The sequence below is a fragment of the Cygnus atratus genome, chromosome 2, assembly GCF_013377495.2.
Source record: "Cygnus atratus isolate AKBS03 ecotype Queensland, Australia chromosome 2, CAtr_DNAZoo_HiC_assembly, whole genome shotgun sequence".
NCBI lineage: Eukaryota > Metazoa > Chordata > Aves > Anseriformes > Anatidae > Cygnus > Cygnus atratus.
Window position 1 is genome coordinate 146,240,930 of NC_066363.1, and position 23,853 is coordinate 146,264,782.

The following is a 23,853-nucleotide window of genomic DNA, read 5'->3' on the forward strand; positions in this document are numbered from 1 at the left end:
AGGATAATAAAAATTACTGATGACATCTCTGTTCCTTCTGACAAAAGAAATATGGGTGAAAGAAAATTTCATTTCAAACACTTAAAGCACGTCTATTTTTCAGAAAGGAGCCTAAGTTTCCATGTTCCTACGACAGCCTGTGTGGAAGAAATTAAACATTCATTTTCAGTTCTTGCTCTCGGCGCTTCTCAGAGGAGATCTCGGGTACTAAACTTCTTATTAAATGGAAAGGAGGACAAAAGGCAGTAAGCACAGATGACTACGTTAAGGCTGAAAGTGCTGCTGTTCCCTCCTCATCAGTGTAGCCAAAAATCACACTAAAAGTGAGCACTGCTGGAACACGTCCGGCAGTGCCCGTGATGCAGCACACCTCGTCTGTGCTGCTGGCCAGACCTCCAAGCACAGAAGTGGGATTTACAGCAGGGACGAGGAAATCTGGGCGCCGATCGCTTGAAATCTCTTCTGTGGCTCTGACATTACAGCTAATTAATTGCTAACCTTCCAAATTATATTGATTAGAGGCTGACAGGAAGCCCGGGAATGACCTAGGGCCAACCACCCTGGCACCGTGCCACCCCATATTTATTCCACCCCCTCCACGCCTGCCTTCTGCGGGTACCAGCCTGCCCGTGGCGGGCCAGCAGGAACAAGGCCAACGCCACCCACGGGAAGGTCTGTTCCCCGGCTCCACCAGCTCTCTGGACTGCCTTAGTAGCCACACAAATGGCTGGGATGGCCACTGCCAGGGATCAGCAGAGGAATGCTGATGAGGAGGGATGTCACGCCATGGCCGCTGAGCTAGCTTTGTCAGGCAGAGCTTACCTGGGAGGTTGCTGCTGCTTCAGAGCAGATGGAGGGCTTGAAAGCCTGAGAACTTGTCTGTTTTATTCCAGACGTATGAAGTGGTCTGATAAAAAGCAACCTCTCCCTATGGTCCCCATCTTATGCCAAACCTAAGCAACCCTTCACACAAACAGCAAACTCCAACCACACGATGCTTATTTAGTTTTAGGTGTAAATGGGTTTTGCTGCTTTATATTAGATGCAGAGGCAGGGAATGACACAGCCATTAGTGGTATACACAGACCTAACACTAGAAAACACTGGCAGAGCCAAAAATAAGATGGAGCTGGTCTTACGGACATGTGGCTTCAGTACCCAGCTGTGCGCAGGCTTCACACGTGGGTCAAGCAAATTTCTGCCTCCTGTATGTAAAATAGGGCTAATACTGCTTCCCATATCCCCGGGTACCAAGGGGCTGATGTTTGCAGAGTCTTTACCAGCCACATGCCCGAACATCTCTGCTCTGCTTGGAGATGATATTTTGATGCTGCTGGGTTATATTTTGAAAGCAGTGAATGCAGGGGCATTTCAGGGAGGCTGCAGCAGGCTGGCACACAGGGAAGGCTCACAGTTCCTCGTTCAGTGCTCTGGAGACCGGGGCTGCAGCTGGTCCATCTCACGGGACCAGGAGTGCCCCTTGTACCCAGCGGTGGGGACGTGGTGGGACCAGGCAGTGGCTCTGCTGTCCCCAGACACGAGGGCTGAGGCAGGCCTGGAGCAGACCCCCCGCTGCCAACTCTCTTTGCCACATGCAGTAGCAACCTGGACTCACCGTCAGCACGAGCTGAACCCAAACTCAGCAGAAATCTGTCCATTTCAGTCCTTACACGCTGTCTTTATTACAGTCTGGTGGCAAAGAAATGTCACCCCTGAGATAAGGAGGGAATCCATCACTGGGAGCCAGGAGGTCACTGTTTCACCCTGGTAGGTGCCAGCGAGGAATTCCCCTGCCCTGGTGAATTTACAGACGGGGCACATACATCACGAGGAGTATGAATTTATATCCCAGCCATAGATAATAGCTTTATTCTTGGTCTTTGCACACTTATAAAATAGTTTAGCCTGCTCTTTGCTCCCTGTTCAATGAGCGAAGGAGGGACGGTTGCAGGCAGTCACGGCTGGCTGCTGGGATAGATAAGCCCCACCATGAACTTGGCAAAGGAGCTGGGGAGAGTGCTTCAAAGCAAGAAGCCGTTGCAGAGGCTTCTCGGAGTAAGTGTAAAGCACTTCTTCCCCTCCTCAGGCCACAATAAGCAGATGAATTTGGGAGAGCAAAGCATCCAGAGCCAGGGCTTTGGCTCAGCACAGCCTTTTCTTCTTGGCAGGGAGCGAGCCCTTTTCCATCGACTGTCATGGATCTGGACAGTCTTGACTCAGGTTTCCACAGACGGCAACAAGTCAAGGGGCCCAGGCAGGGAAAGTAATTAAGTTTTCCGTGAAAGCTGGATCTGCCATTTCTGGAACAGGCCAGCGTGCTCAATGCATATCACAGGCCTGGTCTTTGGAGGGATTTCAGGAAGGAGAAGGGAGATACTTTATCAAGCAGTTCTGATTTCTGCATTGGCAAACCACAGATGCAACAGGAGATTCACAGGCGTTAAAGCCATCAGGATCATTTTGGTCATCTCATCTGCCCACCTGCATGAGACAGACCTGTTCTTTTCCCAGCTGATGCCCCCATCCAGCCCAAAGCCATGCAGTTTGGCAAGAGCACACTCCCTGGAAAGACAGCCAGCCCTGATTTACGGGCTCCAAGTGATGGAGACTCCCTCCCACCCCTGAGCAACCTGCTCCAATAATGACTTACGAGAAGAAAGGGAGCCGTTCAGTCAGTGGCATTTGCGTACGATGATTTTACATGTTGCAGAGGTGCCCACTGCAGGAAGCAAATTGCCCCCTGGCTTTCATAAACATCATATGTACACAAACATTATCCAGAACAACTGTATGGCAGGGAAATTCTCCGGTGTAAGATAATGGCATCTCCACAGCAGTAAGAAAGGTACGTACCAGCTGGGAAAGAGGGAGAGGCGACAAACAGCAGCCAGCTGTAAAATGACCGTGTCGGGGCTACAGCTGCTTGGGTCTGCCTGATTTAAAGCACCAGCCCCAGCAAGGCATGCTGAGGAAACTAATCCTGGAGGAGAGTAACTTCATACCCAGGAAAATTACAAGGCACCCAGAGGTCAAGCTGCTTCTGTGGGGTGCCTTTATAATGCGGCCACCAGCAGGAAAGATGTCGGAAATTAAGTTCCATCTAATCAGATGGAACTGGCAGTAAAGCCAGGACTGCTCCATCTATTTATTACATTAAGTCCAAGGGAACAAAAGCCCTTTTTCTTTCTAAATTTGGATGTAATTATAGCCAGCTCTTCATTAGTGCTTTGTAACGTCCATCTCAGAGTGCTTTTCAGAGGAAGCTGATGGCATCATTCCTCTTTTACTGGCAGAGAAACCGTTGCCCAGAAATTGAAAAGCGATTTGGCCAAATCCTTGCAACAGCCCAGCAATAGACCAGAGAAGGGAACGTGGCCCCACTGCATCATTAGCCCTTCCCCAGGTCCCGTCGTGCTGTGTCCCATAAATGTGGTGTAAATCTACCGCTACAAACCAGGTGCAGTCAGACTGAAAGGTCCATGCTGACCAGAGCCAATTCCTCACCTACATCCGTGAAGGCTGCAGCCGCCTTCCCCATCGTGTGACCAAGGGATGGATGATTTCCTCATGTAATGTAGATTCATCTAATCATGTTATTGGAAGGTATGCAGAGCTCAAGTGTCTCTGTATTAAGCTATGTGGCCTCTGAGACGAAAGATGGGACGCAACTGCTTTAGGCCATTTAGTCATCGCTTTAGTCATCGGATGTTCCTCTCCAGGACAGCAAGGCTTGTCATTTTGTGGCCGAGAGGCTGACGGCTTCCAGACCTCACTCTCCTCCCCGCTGCCCTGCTCTGACCAAGGGAACGCTGCTGCCAGCAGCCACGTTCCCCGCTGGAAAGAAATAAACCCTCAGCTTGCAAGCCAGGATTTCAGAACTGGTGTCATAACCGTCAGCTGGAAGGGTTTTAAAGCTGCCCTCCCCCATGAGTGCCCAGCCGTGAGCAGGTTTCAGGGCAGAGCACGTGGCGAGGCTGTAGCAGGGCTGCCCTTCGCTCCCAGGGGGTTTCCCAGCTGGCCACCAGCCAGCTGAACCGCAGCATCTGCTCTGTGAGCCCAGCGCCTGCATCCCCTGCCTTCCCTCCCTGGTGGGAAACTGCACAGGAGAAGATTTTCACCTGCCTTTAAAACGTAAATGGGTCTGTCCATGTGGACTTCTGACATCGTCAGATGTGTTTAAAAATTAACATTTTGTCCTCCAGCATCCGTCTGTTAACATAGAGCAAAATCACAATTTCACTTCCACCTGATCACACCAATTGAGAAAACAGCTTCTTCGGGCACTAGGACGGAGCAGGGAGGGAATCTGAAGCTTTCATCCTCCGTCAGCATCAGCACCTTACAAAGAAAACACTAAGAAAACACTGCTATCAACTGCTCCAAGGTGGGGAAAAAGGAGTTAATTTTATATAAATCATCAGGACATGTGCCCAACACTAATCCTCATGGTGCAAGGCACAGGCATAAAATAGTCATTGCTCCCAGGGGCTTACAAGCGGCTGGATCATTCCAAATACTTCAGCATGGCTTTTTTTTTTTCCTTTTTTTTTTTTTTTTTAGCTTTTTTTAAAAAATCTGCTGTGAAGTGTCCCAATGGAGGCAGCTGTCTGATGAGCACTTCAAGAAATTTAGCCCTTATCTGCAGGTGCTTAAATGGGAGCTGAGCCCTGGGGGAAAATCACACCTCTGCATAGCGAGTGGCAGTGAGTGTGGCTGGGAGCCTATGTCAGGAGATCATGGATGTGATCCAGCCTGGACCAAGGCAGGAGCAGTGAGGGCAGCCTGGCCTCCTGGAGCTCTCTGTGATCCAGGAGGGGAGACAATGCAGGCATCCTAAGATGAGCAGGAGGAGAAGGGAGGGACCCAACAGCCCCAGTACCCCAGGCAGCCCCCCTCCTCCTGGGGGCATGGAGACACTGCTTGAATATGGCCAACACCAAAACATACATACACAGCAAAAGCAGGCTCCACTAAACCATAAAAAACCACCTGCACTAAGCTGCCTGTACAATATGTCCTCTGTTCCAGTGGCTCTTCCAGCTTTTTGGCACCCTGGGCATCACCAAGCATTGGGTTTGTGCTGTAGATCCCCTTCTTGGCCATGGGAGTATTTAAGCCGGTAAGTAAAGCAGCTCCAGAGCACCCAGCTGGCCGTGCTGTTTCCTCATCCACATGACTTCTGGCATAGGTTCAGCCTGTGCCAAGTCGGTCTCCCAGACGTTGCCCATGCACCATTTTGGGGACTGTCCCTATCAGTACTGCATGGTTGGAGCCATTTTCCAGTCTTTCCCCATTCCCAGGCTGTGGGTGTCAGTGAGCCCTCCCCTGCTCTCCTCTGTACCCTCTGTTCCCTTTCTCTGTACCAAACACCCAAATTTGCCGTTCCAGGTCTGGGTCTGGCAGCCGGAGTCGCTGCTTTCGTCAGCATGTTGCAGAGTATTGCTGTTGGAAATCATGTGAGCCAGTCAAATTTCTATGCCTCGGAGACATCTCTCATCCTCTGTTTCTGCTGCCTTTGCTAAACAACCTGTCTCTGATACAACCCGGCCCACAATCCCAGACAGGCATTTTTCTCCCACGCCTTAAAAACTTCAGTTCATCCCAACTGACTTTTGTGTCCCGTGATTTCTTTCAGAGGAGACTAAGCAAATAAAATGTGAACTTCTCCCTCTGCTCACTTCGTACTCCCCTCCCTCTCATCTCCACCGGCAGGTCCTGGATTTGTCTCCCTCTGGTCCCTGAAGCCCCCAGGGACAGAACACCCTCTGTCCTCTCATGGCTGTACAAACACAGTTCTGATGCTTTTGTTCTTTACCAAAATATCTGGCTCCATTTGCCTTCCCATTCCTTTTCCATATGAAACCCTTTTCTGCTTTCTCTGGTTGCTTCCGTATCTTTTTAATGAATCCTCAGGGATTTTATTTCTATCTTCTCCACAACATTCAGGGACAAATGATGTGAATCTCCACTCTCATCTCTCTTCTCTTCTTCTCCCACACATTATCCCCAGCTTATTCTGATCATTCCTGGACCTTGCTTCTCAGTTCAGACCTGTAGGGACCCAGCAAGGTGTGTTCTTCTATTTGCTCTGCCAAATATTTCTGTCCTTTCCCTGTAATCAAATTAACTGTTAGTTAGCCATTAAAAGTGAACTTCTCCAAAAGAAATGGGGGGGGGAAGAAAAGAGTGAAGAGGAAGAAGCAGACAAATAGCAGCTCTGCAGCAGAGCAGGGAGGCCAAAGCTTGGGAGCCTCCTTTCTGGTAGCTCTCCCCTTCTGAAGTGTCCACGCTACTGATGGCTCTGCCAGCAAGGAGAAAAGCTTTTGTCTCACCCCTTCTCCTCCTCCATGGAAATGGCTGCATGGAAATCCCCTCTGAAGTGCTGTGAAGCAGGTCGGGCTTCCCAAAATTCATAACGGCCCTGCAAGAGTGCCACAGCCCCACTGCACTCCGAGGGGGCAGCGCAGGCCGGGCCCTTCTCACACCCCAGGGCTTCTCCCCAGCCAGCTCGGGGTTGTTGCAGCTCTGTCCCCTCACCCTTCAGCTGCTCTAAAGCAAGTTTTATGTTTTAATTTGTACCTTCAGAGTCATCAGGTTGTCTCTTTCTTTTGGCTAAGTATTTTTAAATACACTGGGTGCCTGGTGAGGAGCAGGCCAATCCCACCCCTGTGCTCCTGTCAACAGCAAAGCGGCAGCACACTGCAGCCCCTAACGGGGTGTTTCTGGATGCTTTCATTGAATATATGATCACAACAGCCACAGATGAAAGGCTTTTGCTATGAGAACATTTCCTTCCAAGGGCAAGATGTATACCCTAGACGGAGGACATATACTGGATATTAAACATCGAGGACCCCATTTTCTACTGTGCTCCAGCTGCTGAGAGCCACTTTGCTGTAGCAGAGTAAACATAAACCCAGTCAGACTGGGTTTACAGCTGCTTTGTGTTACCAAACTGGCACAAAGCAGCTGGAGTGTACCCGTAAAACTGGCCCCTACAATATTCTTGAGGCCTCGTCAGACCTCATTTTATCAGCACACTTCAGATGGCAAGAGGGGAAATTGTCCATCACGAGCAGAAATACAATGAAATCAGTTAAAGACAATGATGCACTCTCAGTATAATATTACACAGTAGCAAGTATTTTATGGGAAACCCTTAGAAGTCAGCTGCTTTGGAGCGCAAAGGAGAGAATTGAGGCTCCCCAAACCAGCAGTACAGCAATGATCTTATCCAGCAACATCTCCCTCACTGCCCAGCCCAGCCCTGCCCGTGTTTGAACACTGAAATTAATTATGGGGTGAAGTAAATTGATGTGTTGCCTACTTCTAAGTATCCATATATTCACTTTCTAACACAATGTCAAAGAGATGCTTTTAGCCCGGAGTTACATGTGGAAAGTTCATTGCTCACACGAGGTTTGCAAAACCCCCTAATGTGATGTGATTTAAATCCGTAGTGTAAATTTGCAGCCCAATAAAAGGGGTAATCACAAAAGAATGCATGATAGAACACACTTAGACCAGTGTTTTGGAAATTTAAAGTAGAAAAAGAAAGACTCAGCACTCTTCAAAAAGAGGGAGGTTGTGTAAGCACTTGAGAGGAAAATAAATGAAAGAAAAAGCATTTTTTTCTACGTGGAGAATTAATCTGTGCACTGACCTTCAACCTGCTCTGGCACTTACACGGCTGCACAAAGGAAAATGCGGACATGGTGCAAATGACATAAACAAATTCCTGCGGAGGAAACTGTTCTGATGGAGACATCCATTCCCCAGACTTAAACCCACCCTGCCAATACACTCGCCTCTTGCACGGAGCACAGCTCCTGCGCTGTTAATGGAAAGCTCCCCTCACGAAGCGTAGCTTGCAAGAGCAAAAAATCAATGCGCCCTGGTTTGAATTTCTCAAGTGCCCGAGCTGCCATGCTTTGGCAGTGAGAAAGCCTTTGGCTTTGCAAGCTCACCTACCCTATACTGAGCCCTCATGGGCTGCCGTCTGAAATGCCTGCAGCCCTCTGATCGAGTGCGCTGCGCGAGGCAGGGGTGGTGACAGTGGGCTTGGGTATCAGTGGGGCTGAGCTCCTCTCTTGGGTAAGAAAATGGATGCTATTGCCTGCTCGGCAGTGAGAGGAAAGGGGAAGCAGCAATAAGGGATGGAGACAGTTATTATAAGTTTGACTAGGGACCGAATTAAATCGATGCAGTAAATGGCACTTAATGCACTTCAGTGACCCAATGCATTTACTTCATCATGCCGTGTGCTGTGTGGCTGATTACATTTGATGCATAACACATGAAAAGCACTAGAGGCCATTTCTGGAAAGTCTCAGGATGCAAAACAAATTCTCTGGGCACCTCAGGTTTTCAGCATTTCTGCACACGCACACACTCGCACCCCACACACTCTTTCCTGCATGGCACACGGGCTCTGACAGCACCTTTTGGAGGTCACCTTGACACTGACTTAGCACTCACACCAGGTTTGCCTTGCTATGATCAGCAATCAGGGCTCCAGCCCTGCATAAATTCTGACAGTTTTCTTGGTTTGGTTTGATTGAAACAGCACAAGTGTTGTTTTTTTTTTTTTTTTTTTTCCAGACCAAAATCCAAGAAATCTTGGTGCAATCTCGGAAAATTAAATAAGCGTTCAAGTTTTCCAGCTGCAGGATACAGTGAGACTTCACTCCCTTGCATGGCATCCGTCCATACACACAAACCAGGCAGGCTGTCCTCAGAAAGTTCAACCCTGAGGGCTACATGAAGGCTCAGAGTTCTTCGTCGACATGGCACCCTGGGGAATACCCAGTGCCAGAGCAGTGGGAATGCAAGAACGGCAACACAGTCCTAGAGAGATGCTAGCTGTTGAGAAAGCTGTGTTTTTATCCTTGTCCTGGCATCTCATCCTGCGGTCAGGGAAGATGCTGAAGACCTTCTGAGCATCTCTGAAATTCCTTGACAGATTTCATTGGGCCAACTGTGCTGGGATGAAGAAGCTACTCATCCCAGTGGCTGCCCCCTGCCCATCTCTGCAAATTCCCATCCCACAACAGGCAGCAGAAATGTTTCTCTGCCACTGTCCACCCAGCCCAAGAGCAGAAGTTGTGAGCTTATTTAACCCAGCTCACTGTGAACAAACTGGGCTGCGGAGAGCTCCCATGGGTGGTTTTGTCAGGGGGTCTGCAGGGATCCACAGGCTCTGTGCCTGATGGGCTCCTGCCGTGGACTTCCCCACTGCCCCCTGCATCCCTGTGGTGCCTCCCCTTCGTGGCAGCGTGTTGAGAGGCTGCTAGTGGATGGTGAAATGTTACACTGGACTCTGAAGTCTCCTAAATTGGTGCTGAGGACACAGGTAACCTCCAGAACAGCTGGAGCTGCAGACAGGGTGTATCCATAACTGTAATGAGCTGGGCCTCCACAGGCTGGGGTGCCCGTGTTGTACAAGACCAGGCCTCAGAAGTCTGCCCTTCTGTTGTGGAGGGATAATGATTTTGAAACATTTTTGTAAGTGGTTGTGACTGTGATATTCTTATTGCTGTGTGTCACCATTAATCATGGTGCTTTTCCAAGCCTTTTTTTCATTTAGAGGTTAAATAGAATAAATGAGCGGAGACTGCAGTGCATCGCGTGTAACAAGATGGGGGATTGAGGCAGCCACCCCCAGTGCTCCCACCTACTGGTACCAGTTCCTGAGTTTCTTCCATGTGCTGTAACACAGATTCACTCTTAATCCAAGTGCTTCATCTGGAGAGCAGAAAGCACTGGCACGAACCTCTACATCTCACATTCTTCCTTGTAAAATTAGGTTATTTATGAATATTCACTTGCTGTTCAGGTACAGAGAGGTGCAGGGAGGTTAAATGGGTTGTTACATCAGAATAAATCACTGGAAGAATTGGGACAAGAGTCTTACCAGCCCTTCCTCAGTCTCATTGCATGAAAACTGTCTCCCTTGGCACTTTACTTACTACTGACATTATTCCTCCCAGGGTATCAGACTTGACTTCTGTTACTAGCATCATAAAAGTGACACAAGGAGGCCAAGCCCGCTCCCCACCCTGTTCATCACATCTCACTTGTGGACCTGTATTGCAAAGCACCACAACCCACACAGCGAAGCCACTGCACCCTCTCAACTGGCTTCGAGGGAAGATCCAGTCCCAAGCTGACCTCAAGCCATGATCACCCCAAGGCCACACAGCTAAGGAAGCTCACTGTGGGACCACGGTCTGGGACTCAGGGCATGCACGAGGACAACTGCAGCAATTTTGGATTCACTCCAGCACTGCTGAAAACAGAATTTGGTCCTCCTCTAAGAGAAGGAGTGAAAAATATACATTGGATTTATTTGCCTTTGGAGTGAACTAGACAGATTTCAATACTTAAGGGGATTGCATTTAAATCATCTGTGGATTTTGAAAACAACATTATTGCTTGGTATCACAAGCAATTCCCAATTTTTAGATCTTCTTGAGCTAGACTCAGTTTTACTCTTAATAGCAACAATTCTATTATAGCTGCGAGGGAGATGGAATTGCAATGAACTGGCATACATTTTCCTTAAAAATTATAAAGTGACAAATGCTTTATTTCACCTTCTCTTGAGGTTTTGCTGGGTATTAAAAATAATCTTAATGTAGTCACTGTTTGGCATTAACATAGTGCTTCAGCTACCTGTTTCATCGCAGAATCAGAGAAAGGCTTAGGTTGTAAAAAACCTTAAAGATCGCCACGTTCCAACCCCGCTCTGACAGCCCCACATCCTTCTTGTGCTGGGAGCCCCAGACCAGGACGCAGCACTCCAGGTGGGGCCTCACAGGGGCAGAGCAGAGGGGCACAATCACCTCCCTCCTCTGCTGGCGACCCCTCTGGGCTGCAAGTGTGCACTGCTGGCTCATGTCACACCTTTTGTCCACCAGAAACCCCAGGCCTCTCTGGGCAAGGCTGCTCTCAGAGTTCTTCCCCCAGTCTGTCCTCATGTCTGGGATTGCCCCAACCCAGGTGCAGCACCTTGCACTTGGACTTGTTGAACCTCATTAGGTTCACATGGTCCCATTTATCTAGCATGTCCAGGTCCCTTTGGATGGCATCCCTTCCTTCTGTTGTATCGACTGCACCACTCAGCTTGGTGTCATCTGCAAACTTGCTGAGGGTGCACTCGATCCCACTGTCTATGTTGTTGATAAAGATATGAAACAATGAAACAAACTTGGGACAGTACTGGTCTGAAGACTGACCCCTGAGGGACACCAGTCATCACCAGCCTCCCCCTGGACATAGAGCCATTGACCACCACTCTCTGGGTGTGGCCTTCAAGACAATTTTTTATCTGCTGAATGGTCCTCTCTTCAAATCCATCTTTGTCCAAGTTGGAGACCAGGATGTCATGTGGGACCATGTCAAAGGCCATACAGAAGTCCAGGTAGATGACATTGATCACTTTTCCCTTGTAAACTGATGCAGTCACTCGATCACAGAAGGCCACCAGATTGGTCAAGCACAATTTGCCCTTGGTGAAGCCATGCGGGCTGTCTCAGATCACCTTCTTGTCTTGCATGTGCCTTGACATTGTTTCCAGGAGGATCTATTCCATGATCTTTCCAGGCACAGCTATTTCAGAAGAAGCAGAGGATTGTGTGTTTTCTTGTCAGCCTCTCACAAGGTGCTGCTCACATTGTAAATGTGGTTTTGTTATCTGGAAGGATCAAGACATCACTGAATAAAAAGTTATTGTAACTTTGAAAGTCTAATTCTGCTCTTTTTCAGGGCCAAAACCATCCACTGTCTTCAACACAAATAAGAGGGATTTACACCATGTGAGCAAGAGGAAAATCTGTTTCTTCTTGATGTATCAGCCCTTCATTACTGTGATTTAAATGTTTGGTTTTCAAAGCTCATTTCAGATATTCTTACCTTGCCCATTGTAATGTTTTCTTCCCAATTCCCTGATGCTCCATCGGTAGTAGCAACAGTGTGGGCACGGTGATCAGCACATTAGCACCTTACCTACTGCACCATGGGGCTTCACAGCAGCTTTAGGTGATGAGATGGTAAAATGGGGCAGATTTTCAGAAAAACCCTAGTACCTACATAGCAGACTGTGGTAGAACTAAAAACTGAATGTTTGAGTAGCTGACTGGTCTGTTTCAAGCTGGTATCTTCAAAAGAGCACAGTGGCTGCAGATGACTCTGTTTTTCCAGCTCCAGGTCAAGATGACAAAAAAGGTCCCAATTTCTTCCTTAAAAATAAAATAAAAAAAAAAAAAATCAAGATATTTTCAGTCTTCTACAAGGCTACCAAAAGAGAACCCCACTGGTGATGCCACAGACCTCAGTCTGTTTATTAAGAACTAGAACTGAACGCATATCTCTTTCAGAAAGGAACAAAATCCCTTGTGTTTGTTTGGCGAACATGAATGTGAGCTGTTTCAAAGTAGAGAGAAAGGGAGAAGTTTGAGGAAAAAGATTTTACAGGGTCAAAATTCTCTTTTCTGCTGCAACTTCAAAAGAGTGCTGTGGGTTTTTTTTTCATTTGTTTGTTTGTTTCAGTCACTACCTCAGCAGCTGTTGTTAACATTGTGTTCTTCAAATACCCTCTTGTGAAATCTCAGGAATGGCTCTATCCTGTGTTTTCTGGAAAGAAAAAATATCTGTTCCTTAATTCACTTCACCACCACCAGCAAAACAACAGTTAATTACAGAATGGAAGCAGGGAGGAGCTCGAGCCAACAGAGGAGCCACTGCAGCAGGCAAACACCCATTCATCCTTAATGCGCCATAGAAATGCAGGTAATGTGCAAAATGAGCTACACTACCTGGAGCAGGCAGCTCATAAAATTCATGTACAGCCCTGAATGCGATGCAGAGAAACAGAAGTGTGGAATACAGCTCATCATGCAGCTACTGTAATGTCACCACCACACTTCTCAAAATCTTGAGCAAAATCTGTTTCTCTCTGATAACATTGTGGATGCAATTAGCTAATAGCTTTAGAAAGGGAAAGCAGGGACCTGTTCCTTTTCTCTTTACTAAACATTTAAAAGAGAAAATAAAGTAAGACGTTGATCAGTGCCAACTCTCTTATCTATCTCCATTCAAGTGACAGCACAATGAGTTTCAGCGAGATTTTTCAAAATAGCCCTAGTCAAAAGTGCATTTAGAGTTGAATTGATTATGCACTACATATTTTGGGCCAGATCCTCAGTTTGAGCAAGTAAGCAAAGTCCCAGGGACTTCCTTGGCCTGGCTTTGATTTATTCCAGCTATGTTTTCGTTCCCAGGGTGGTAGGTTAGCATGCAAAGCTGACACACGGCGGGATGCCTCTCACCTAGCCAGTACAATGCACAGATCTCCAATGAAGCTCGTCCTCATCTGACAGGCTGCTTTTCTATACATCTATACAGAGATCAAGTAGGCACAAATTCTCTGAGGGACCATTTCATCTGATTTATTTTGCATTTGATCTCCACTGACTACATAGGCCGCTAGGGGTGCACAGCTATAGCAGTAGCTTGGTGCAGCTCAGGTTTGCCCTTCTAAAGGAATTATTCTAATTTTTTCCACTTACCTCATTTTGGTTCACATCATGGAGCAGCGCTGGAGCACACGAACTGGATCCGTTTCAGGTGAAACTAAACTGGAAGATGCCAAAGCATATCAAATGCTTTATCAAATCCATCTCCATTTCTGAATCACGCCCTCCCAGATGTATGAAGTCTGGAAGTCAGGTTTCAGGCTACAGCTCTACACCAACTAGCCCGTGCTACTTGTTAACATAGACAACTGCCTCCTGGTAGCTCCTGCAGTTGTAGCTCTCTGTATTTAATCAAATTAATTCCACCCCAAGTTGTTTTGCATAAATAATATGGCCACAAGCCCAGAGTTGAAGTGTTGAAGGAGTAAGAATGCTGTTCCAGGACTGTTTTCAGGGTAACATTATTTTTCCTTTAATTTTCTGGTGGGGAGAAGCCCGTAGCCAATATCATCAGTGCCTGTTGGGATGCTCTGTTTTGGAGGAACCTGTCCTGACTCATAAAACCAGAAGAATAGATAGGATGACAATTTAAGGACCTCTCCATGCTCTGATAGTCTGAACCCCAGAAGGGATAAGGCCAGCCCTGGACATCTCTGATCAGAACAAACCAATGACAAATCCCTCAAATTTATAGGCCAGTGATGTTGTCAGGAACTTTCCCAGCATGGGATTCATCAGACCAGGTGCTGGTACCTGTGCTGCAGGGTCTGCAATGAGTGTGCTTGTACTGTCAGCGCAGAAAAGCCAGTACACATGAGATGCAATTTATTTCCTGTAAAAGTCCATGTCTAAAGCAGGTGAGGAAGATAACCCCCAGAAATATTTTGCTCTGTCCATTGAGTACACAAGGAGACAATGAGGTCCAGCTCAGACAGCCAGGAGGGTTTTGTAGGTATCTAAAGTTAGGTGGGATGAATGTAATCCCCAGTGACTGCGATGAGCTTCTGAAATCCCCCTAGCAATGAACAGGTCTCAATAAATTATTACATTCTTAGCCTTCAGGGATCAGCCTTCCAAGGCCTCCAGGCTGGTGGAGCATTTTTGCACATATGAATTCATAGTGACTCCTATTAAAAGTCAATGTTATCTACCAATTACTGTGTCACAACACAGGGATACTGTCCCACCATCCGTAAGTGACACAGACCGAATTTTGTCTGCCCTTGGGTAAGACAGTAAACACCTATCAATGTTACTGGACTGTGCATAGATGCTACACCATTTATGTTATCCATGTAACAGACTTGTAAGATATACACATAGAGTTTGCTCAGTTCAAGTTGAGGAGAAAGAGCCATTCATTTAATTACCCTGAACTTGAGATACACGGCAATCATGCTCCCAAATTTGCATTTTCAACAGTACAAGCAACAATTGTTATTTTACCTTAAAAATAAAAACACACTGCAGCAGAAATGTACGTCCTTTATTAACAACTTTTCAAAATAAATCCGAAGAAAAAAAGTCTTTGGTGACACTATCTATAAAAACAACCTATTTTAGATGGTAAACCTATGATGTTATACAGGTTAATGAAATAAACCAAATTATATGGCTTTTTAATTTCTCATTCTCTCTTTTTCTCTCACTCACACTTGCTTTAGGTTTAATTGCACCATGTTTTAATAGTCAAACAAAGAGGGAGAAACACTTTAAAAAAGATGTGGCAGCACTATGAAAACATTGGTAATGCATTAGAAAATTTTTCTCAAAAATGTACATTTTATACAAAATAAGATTGTATTTGTTTGCTTTTTTTGCTTTACATTTTCCCACCTAAGAATTCCCATTTCATGTTTCCATTCTCATCATCCAAACACTATACATATCGTCTCTCAAAATAAATATACAGGATTATGTACAAGGCCACAGGGCCCATTGGATCATCACTAACCCACTGAGAAAGAGTCACTAAAAGAATCATGAAAAGGTGAGAGGGGGCATCCCAAAGCCTCTGATGATTCCCATTAACCCCCCTAATTTAACTCCAACTTTAAAAATGTGTGTGAAAACAGTTAGAACAGTGGTATAAAGGCCAGCTTGACTTGGTTTTAAACAAGGGTGAGATGTACAAAACTTTGGAAGATGCAGTTTTGTTTCCAGCAGACGCCAGCTAAGGTCTGCATGGGACAGGAGACCACAGGCCCGTCCCTGCCAGATCCCACTAAAGCCCATGAAAATGGCCCTGTCAGGATGACACCCCTAAATTTCTGTATTTCTGAGTCGGCCTGGAAAAAAGACCAAACACCAATCCCCCCTGTGCTGTGAGAGCACTTTTAACTGGGGGAATTAATGAAATTGCTGTCCGTCAATACAGGTGTTATGACAAACATCGAGTAGCCTTTTATTTGGGATATGGGGGTAGAGAGAGAAAGAGGAAGATACTCTATCTTACACTGGGAATTTAAAGAATTAACAAATAAAACTAGTCTACTTTGCACTGTTTTTTATTGTTTCAGTGTCAAATGATTACTTCCGTTCTTGAAATGACATCTTTTGGTAAATGAGCTATTTTAAAAGGCGCTCATTGGTGAAAGATTAATTCCTTTGTCAAAGTTGCTTCTACGAAAGAAATTGAAATCTGAAGGCGATCAAATCCACGGTGTTTTCAAATGGAAAAGATCAAAGCGCTCGATAGCCATGCATTAGCACATCACTGTGTTCATTATGAAAGTGTAGCATAGCTTAAACATTCACCTTTGGAAAAAGTTACGGTGATAACTTGAGTTTTTCACAACATAGAAAGAGGGCAAATAAAATCTTGTACAGGCCCAAAGGACTGCATGGAGAGCCAGGCACTTTCTATCTTGGAAATTTGCCCCTGTTTTTGTGTCTCATTTTTCTCATTGTGAAATCCTCCTCCAGCAATAGATTTCATTGAAGTTATAACTGGGAAGGGTTTCTTTCTTTCTTTCTTTCTTTCTTTCTTTCTTTCTTTCTTTCTTTCTTTCTTTCTTTCTTTCTTTCTTTCTTTTTCTTTTTTCTTTTTTCCCCTTTAATAAATTCAATTAAAAATTCATCATTTCTCCCAAACTCTAATCCCTATTTTCACTCTGTTTTAATGGCATGGATCTGTTCACATTCATCCATCCATCTCACCCCTGATTAAATTAAGGTCAGTAACCTTTACAAAAGGCCACATGCATAACACTCAGTCAAGTCATCAGGCATTCAAGTACCTGTAAAGTAAAGGCTAACATAGCCTGCTGTTAATGAAAAATAAAATAAGAGAAGGAAATTATAATAAAAAATACAAAAGGAGCAACAAGGAGTGGACCTTGTTTCAGCACCATCTGAATTAAGGGGGGGGGGAAAGGACAAAACCATTAACTCGCACGTAGGGTGTGATAAAAGGGTGATTTCACTCACTAAAGGAACAACACGGCTCTATCTGACACAGACACGCACAGGAGACTTGGAAGCAGGCCTAGTGTCCGCAGGAGCACCCGCTGACAGCATCCGCACCGAGTGTAACACGCCGAGTCTCTACGCTGCATCTGCGTCCAGCTCTTTCCGTGGGTGCCCAGGCCACGGACGCAGACCTATGGCCATTATCCTACCGGCCGCGAGACGCATTCCTTCCTAGAGAGGTGGTCATGCCCGGGTAACGTACTGCAAAGAGGAATGTGCCTAAATATCCTGATCCCTTCTGGAGCTAACCCTGCCATTGTTTCTAGCTTAATTAGCGATCTGTAAACAGAAAGGACCTCGAACCGCGTTCAGAGCGAGCCTTAGCATGGTCTCTTTCAGCCGCCCCAAAAAGCGATGGTAACAGAATGTCAAACAGCTTAAAGGCCTGGCCTTTCTCGCTGCACTCCAAAACAGGTTGGCTGCTCCCTTGTTACTCAAAATCCAACCCATGTGCCCCCAAATGGCACTAACTAAAAGAGAAGCAGAATTACAATTCTTGTTTTTTGTAGGATCCCCTCTTTCCCTCTCCCTATTCCCCCTAGACCAGTAGCTACTTCCCCGAGCTGCAGACGCTCCTGCAGGCAAATCCATGCACCTGCCCCCAGACCAGGCCACGAGCAAAGCGCGACCCCTGCCCACCTCATCCAGTGTCTGACACAGGCTCCAAAAACAGTCTGAGGAGAAGATGTATTCCAGTCCCTGGAAGAGCTGCCTGATTTGCAAGAGGACAAAATGGCACAGGAGCTGCTTTACGGGATGTGGGGAGCTGAAGTAGCAGCTCATCATACAGAGACGGGAGGATATCCTGCTCCCTGTCTACCTCTACTCTTGCCTCTCTCCACATACTGACCCTCTAAAATGGCATTAAAAACGGAGCAAATGGTCAGTTTTCTGTGACTTTAGTTAGATGGGCTCACAGGGAGCATCTGGTGGGCACCAGAGTGGCAGAAGGTGCGAGGCGAGACTGCACGGCCAGGGGTAGGGAGCAGGGGAATGTGGCACCTCTTCCCTTCAGCAGCAGTTAGTCACTGGCTGCAGTCTCACCCATGTTTTGGCAGATTCCTTTAAAGATTTGGTTCAGATTTAACAGAAAATGTCAGGAACCTGATGTTCCTGCCCTAACTCGCTGTGCTCTGTTCAAATACTGCAATACATATGCAAAGCGAACCTCTCTTTGCAAGTCTTTACATGCCAAATTGCATACAAACATTTAGTAATATGTACTTTGCAGTTTTAAAGCAACTTTCAGGTTAGGGATCTTGATCTTGCCATCTCAAGAAAAAATATTTAGGCTTTATGGCATTCCCTCTAATACCAATAACTATTACTTTTACAGACAAGGATCTGAGGCATGCCTCAGTTATGGGAGTTGCTTAAAGCTGTATAGTAAGTCAGTGCTTGAGCCTGAATGAAACGTAATTCTGGTCCATCCTTCCTATTTCTCGAGCTACTCTTCACCCCTGGTACTGGACAGCCTGGATGCAAAGGAATGAGGTATAGAAAGGCTTACTGGACCATAGTGTGTGGCATGACGCTACGCCCTCTTGCTGTGACTCCAGCAGAGCTCTCAGGGGGGCTATTGTCACAGAATGCCCCAACGCACCTCAAAAATGTGAGATTTTGAAATGTTTTTAAAGTGCTTATTGTCTTAGCAAATCATAACAACACCTTCCTGACACAGATCACCACTTCCGTTTTCATTCTTGAATTTAAAGAAGCACATAACTAAGCAAAGCAGTACAAAGAAGTAAACAATTGGAATACTTCCACTTAAAAAATACTTCCATCTGAAATGATAAAACCATTTTGGAGCATGAGCAAAGCTGGTATTTCTGGGGCAGGCTTTTGCCCAAGTTACCCTGCCTCAAGCAACTCTGGGAGAACCCACTGCTGCCAGCACCGATATCTGACAATGCACTTTACTTCAGGTGTCGAAACTCCAGGAGGGAATTTCTCCACTTATTTGCACCAAAAAATAAAATAAGAAGAGAAGCCCGTGATTCGATTTCATTTAAAACACTTTGTTACAGGCCAAATTCCTGTGTTGCAAGCACTAACATGCTTCCTTTTTTTGCCAACATCTCTCCTGCCCTCAACACAAAGCTATTTCTAGAGGCTCGGCTGCTGTGGCCAGGCAGCAGCAATGGCTCAGGCGGGCTGCATGTGCCCCACACCGGCCGTGCCACGCTCGCCCACTGGCAGGGCCACAGGGAGTGAGGCTCTGCTGCCAGAAGCAGCAAGCGCCGCCGGCCTGCTCCTCGGCAGGGATGTTCCTCTTCCCGCTCAGCGCAGGGCCGGGTGTGTTCCAACACGGGCCCCCCGCCAGCAGGATCTACGCTTGCGCATCGCTCACTGGGGGCTCTCCAGTTTTCCATCCATCCCAAGGAGTTTTGCCATAGTGGCCGCTACTGGCTTGCGGAAAACGGAGAAACAAAATATTAAAAAGTCAGCAGTAAAGGAGAAACATAATACTCCATTTCTGTCCTGCTTGTGCTCAATTCGTTTCTGAAACTGCTGCATTTTCTCCCTGTGAGATTCAAGCGTTTAACTTTGCAGGGGAAAATGAATGAAAATTGCAATGACAATCAAACGCATGAAAGAAAGAAATGGCAGCTTTGAAATATTCACAACCAACACAATTTTGATTAAAGAAAGAACTCTGTTTTTAATAGTTTTTTTTTTGATCATTAAAAAAGTTTAAACCTGCATAGCAATCATTTCAAAAATAATTATTTAATGTTCCATAATGAAACTGTACACAACCTAGTCGTGAGCAACAGAAGCCTGCCAGGCGGGTGAAGCAGTCCGGAGCCGCGCGCCCCCGGGCGCCGCTCGCCGTTTTCGGATACGGCCGTGCCGCGGCACAGTCTGGTTCCAGGCGGGGCTGGGGGTGGCTCGGCCCCCTCGGCAGCGCTCCTCAGAGTCGTTCAATGTCTCGGTACTTCTTTCTCAGGATGGAGACCTGGTCTTTAAAGAGGACAGGGTCGAGCCTCATCTGAGAGTGGATCAGCGGCATATAGCCAAACCAGCTGGCGAAAGTGTTCATGCAGCTCTGCCGCTGGGCGAAGTGGTCAGGGTCAGCCCAGCGCGAGGCCCGGGATGTCTGTGTGGAGAGCAGAGCAAGAAGTTAGGCGGCGGCTGTGAGGCAACAAAATGGCGGGCGCCACGGCCAGGCTGACGCCATGCTGTGGGGTGGTGTCACCAGGGCTTGATAGCGCCCAGCTCAGTGGCAGCCGCAGGGGATGAAGTGTGCTCTGTGAGGGGTTTCAAGACAGGGGAAGGATGCCCTGTCTGTGGCGGTAGCTGTCGATGGCAGGCTGGCCACCCCAGCCTTCAAAACACCACTGAGGGCAGCACAGCATGGTGATCTGAGTGTCCGACTGTGGGCTGGCCTCACCCAGAGCGTGACACCCCTAGGCAGGCCTCCCAGAGCCTGCCAGCATGCTACCTCACCCCATCTCTCTCTCTCTCTCTCTCTTTATTTTTAAACCCTCAAGCTATTTAGGAGAGAGAACAAGTCATTAAAAACCAACAGGAAAGGAAAGATGGCTGCTGTTTTCCACTGGATGTGCACATCCTACAGTCAAGCTGCTGCCCATGGCCCTCAGCCATAGGAGAAAGATACACTGAAATTAGTTTTTTCAGGTCCAAACCACATTTTTTGCAGTCCAGACTTGCAGAAATTTATACAAATTTCAACTAGCTTCTAACTGAGCTCAGTAAAAGTCAACACAAGTTGTATATATGTGAAATCCTGTGGACTAACTTTCCAAAGTTGAGGGCAGCTGTAATTCCTATAAAAGTCCATTGAAAATCAACATCTCTGAGAAAAGAAGCCCTAAGAGCTTTAAAGCAGTTATTGCTCTCTATCTGTACCTGGCCTATGTGTATGAACACAACAGAACTATTACTTACGAGAAACTATGAATGCTGTGAAACTGCTGTTTTGTTTTGTGCCACTTCTCATGCATCTCTATGGCACTTATGTTTCCACTACACTTTAAAAACAAATATAAATTCATAAGCTCAAAGTGTGCTAATTAAAATGGGAAGAAACCGATAAAGTCAGGGAACTGCCAAATGATTGTTGTATAAGATTTGATCTTTATCCAAGGTCTGTCCAGTTTAGCTCAAGTGGTAGCTTATAATGTGCATTGATTACAGACTCTTGACTATACAGAGGCACTAAAGAGCAAGCAAAAGCTTGTTGCTAGAGGATTATAGCAGACATTCTGTCCATTAGCAGTGAATTTCCATATGACTATTAATCTCTGTCACAACACGGAGGTTATGTTAATTTTTTATTTGTCTTTCAAGGAATTATGAACATAGTCCATTACATTTCCCAAAGCTGCAGGAACAACTTGTCTTTTAGAGAGTTATAGTTCATGGCTGACTCAAGCCACCCGTACTAAAAAAAGTAAAATGAATGTTCAGACTTTGCCAAACAGCCAAAGCACATCCCTGTGGAGAGGTGAAACTCAAACTGGAAGCAATAGGCACTTTCTGGATGACACCTTATTGTTCATGTAAGGTCTCCCAGGTACCCAGATGAGTCTGAACTGCTGAATACTACCTATACATGAGATGAAAATGCAGTGGCATACAGATAAGGGAGTCTACAAACTCCCTACAGAGTAGGGAGATAAGGGAGTCTACATACAGATAAGGGAGTCTACATACAAAAAGTATGGCCACTCCCCGCTCAAAGGTACAGGTAATGCTAACAGGAGAAAATGTGAGGGGAAAATAGAGGGCTGCGTCTTTCTCCTCTCTCCTCCTTACCCTAGTAATCCTGGTAGTACTGATCACAGACATTGTGGCAGCACAGATAGAAGATTGTTCAGGAATTGGAGGTCTTATAGGACTTTTTATTACTCCCATCATTTGCTCACACAAGGGAGGAGCAGATGTGCCCCCAAGTTAATGTGCATCCCTGTTACTAGAAGGTATACCGATTTCTGTCACAATAGAATACTTATCCAGGAGCTGGAAGAGGCCCCAAAGCACATGTTTCATGGCTGCTAGTGAGTGATGGTGTCACCATGGGACAAAATGTTTCTTGTGGGAAAAAAAAAACTCTTTAAAAATCATGAATTACCTCTGTTGTGACAGTCCAATGTCAGTGCTTGAATCACAGTATATACTTGAAAATGGTATAGGGATGGCCTGGTACATTATATATTCATTATTAATAATTAAAAACTTAAAACCTTTAGAGAATTTAATTCTGCTTCTAGCATTCCATGAAGTCTTAGGTCTAGAATATTTAATTAAAAAACTGGAGTTTAACTAAAATTCAGTCACTAGCATCATCAGTTCCGTGACTGTGAGATCACTATGAATAACGTAGTGTGAGAAATTATGAAGAGAAGTTGTTATCTATAGTAGGTGTTTGCCATTTCTCCCTCTGGACTTCCCGTCATTATAATAAGCAAGTCTATAGTCTACTTATAGCTCTGCCGTGCTAAAAACCGCAAAAAATAGACAGAATGCTATTCATTCTGTAAGCCTGATTAGAAATTCAAAATGTTGTATTGTCAATGCCTCCCAACATCTAAAATATGCCGTGGATACATACCTGTCCCATCATGGTCTCCTTATACTGTTTTTTCTGTGTTACTTTGATTGGAGGCAATTTTGTCACAGCTGACACCAAAAAATTCATTAGAATGTCCTCACAATTGGCCAGTTGGTCCACCATATTCTTTAGGCTGGCAGGCAGGTAATGAGTGTACAGGTAGTGATAATATCTGGAAAGCAACAGCAGGGTTATTAAGACAAGTCACTGGCCTTTCAGGGACTATGAACTCTGTCTCAGCTGAGACAGAAATTTTGTCTCAACTCTGGATACACCAGATCCCTTCTTCTTGTCTCATCCTCCAACAAGAAGGGAGAACTAATCAGTATCTCATCAAAACAGTAAACAGCACTAATAACAAAACAAAATATGTTGGTTTTTTTTTAAATGTTAAAAGAAAAAATGCAGACCTAAGTGTTAAGGTAATGAAGAAGTAGGAAAGAGAGCACCCTCATTGCTATATTGGGATAGCCAATACCAATGTGTTTATCTTCTATTTCTTCTTTCAAAACTGTTCAGTCAGAAAGAACTCTGTTACATTAGCCTGCTACTGTCCTCATTGTTCAAATTATTCTCCTTTGGGCCTATATCATCCCCTATGGTCTTCTTTGCTGGGATGTAGATTAGGTACTGCAGAATACGATGCCTTTCTCCTAAAATCTAGAGAGTCCTTTGGTCTGCGGAAGTTCTAACAACAGGGGTTTTCCCCAATATGCTGATCTGTGATGTGTCCACTGTGCTACATTTTTAGAGTAGCCAGAAGACTTTGTAGACTGCAGCTGTCAGCCAACACATACCCAGAGCTGGTCTGGAAGTAACCTCCTTTCTGCTATGCTACAGGCCATTCAGCCGAGCCGCTTAATGAATTCGGGAACTCTTTGAAGTGTGTAATTCCTGATGTTAAAAAGAGCAGTCCGACTGCCTCAAAATACAAGTGACTTCAAAGAGACCCAACAAGCACAATAATGATTACCAGATCCCCAGAGCTAAACCAAGAACTTAAATTATTACCCCATAAAAAGTAGACCCATTTATTATCTTTCCATTTTTCCCCTCCCCGGAAGAGTGTTCTTCATCCCCCTCTCCCCCCACTTTGTTTCATGCACAAGGAGGACAGCAGATGCTTTGGATTCTTACTTGTGGTAAATAGCAGCTCCTGTCAATACCATGGAATAGTCATTAGTCCACTTGGAGGTATAGCCCCACCTCTCCTTAGTGTTGTCCCAGAAGTGACTGCGAGCAGGGTACCCTACAATCCTCTCTGGAAAACTCTGCCAAACCGTAAAGGCAAAATCCACCTGCAGACAAAGACAGAGGCCAAATGAA

General features: G+C 45.9%; 1 protein-coding gene across 2 annotated transcripts in view; it reads right to left on the bottom strand.

Annotated features, from left to right (window-relative positions):
- Positions 1-19,585: 19,585 nt before the first annotated feature.
- EXT1 (exostosin glycosyltransferase 1) overlaps positions 19,586-23,853 on the bottom strand; it is a 168,998-nt gene continuing 164,730 nt past the window's right edge. For both annotated transcript variants that reach the window (XM_050708491.1, XM_035556162.2), the window contains 3 exons: positions 23,665-23,825; positions 22,528-22,699; positions 19,586-20,049 (listed from right to left, as the gene is read on the bottom strand). In XM_050708491.1, coding sequence (XP_050564448.1) covers positions 19,864-20,049; positions 22,528-22,699; positions 23,665-23,825 — 519 coding nt within the window. In that variant the 3' untranslated portion in view covers positions 19,586-19,863. The remainder of the gene's footprint in view (positions 20,050-22,527; positions 22,700-23,664; positions 23,826-23,853) is intronic.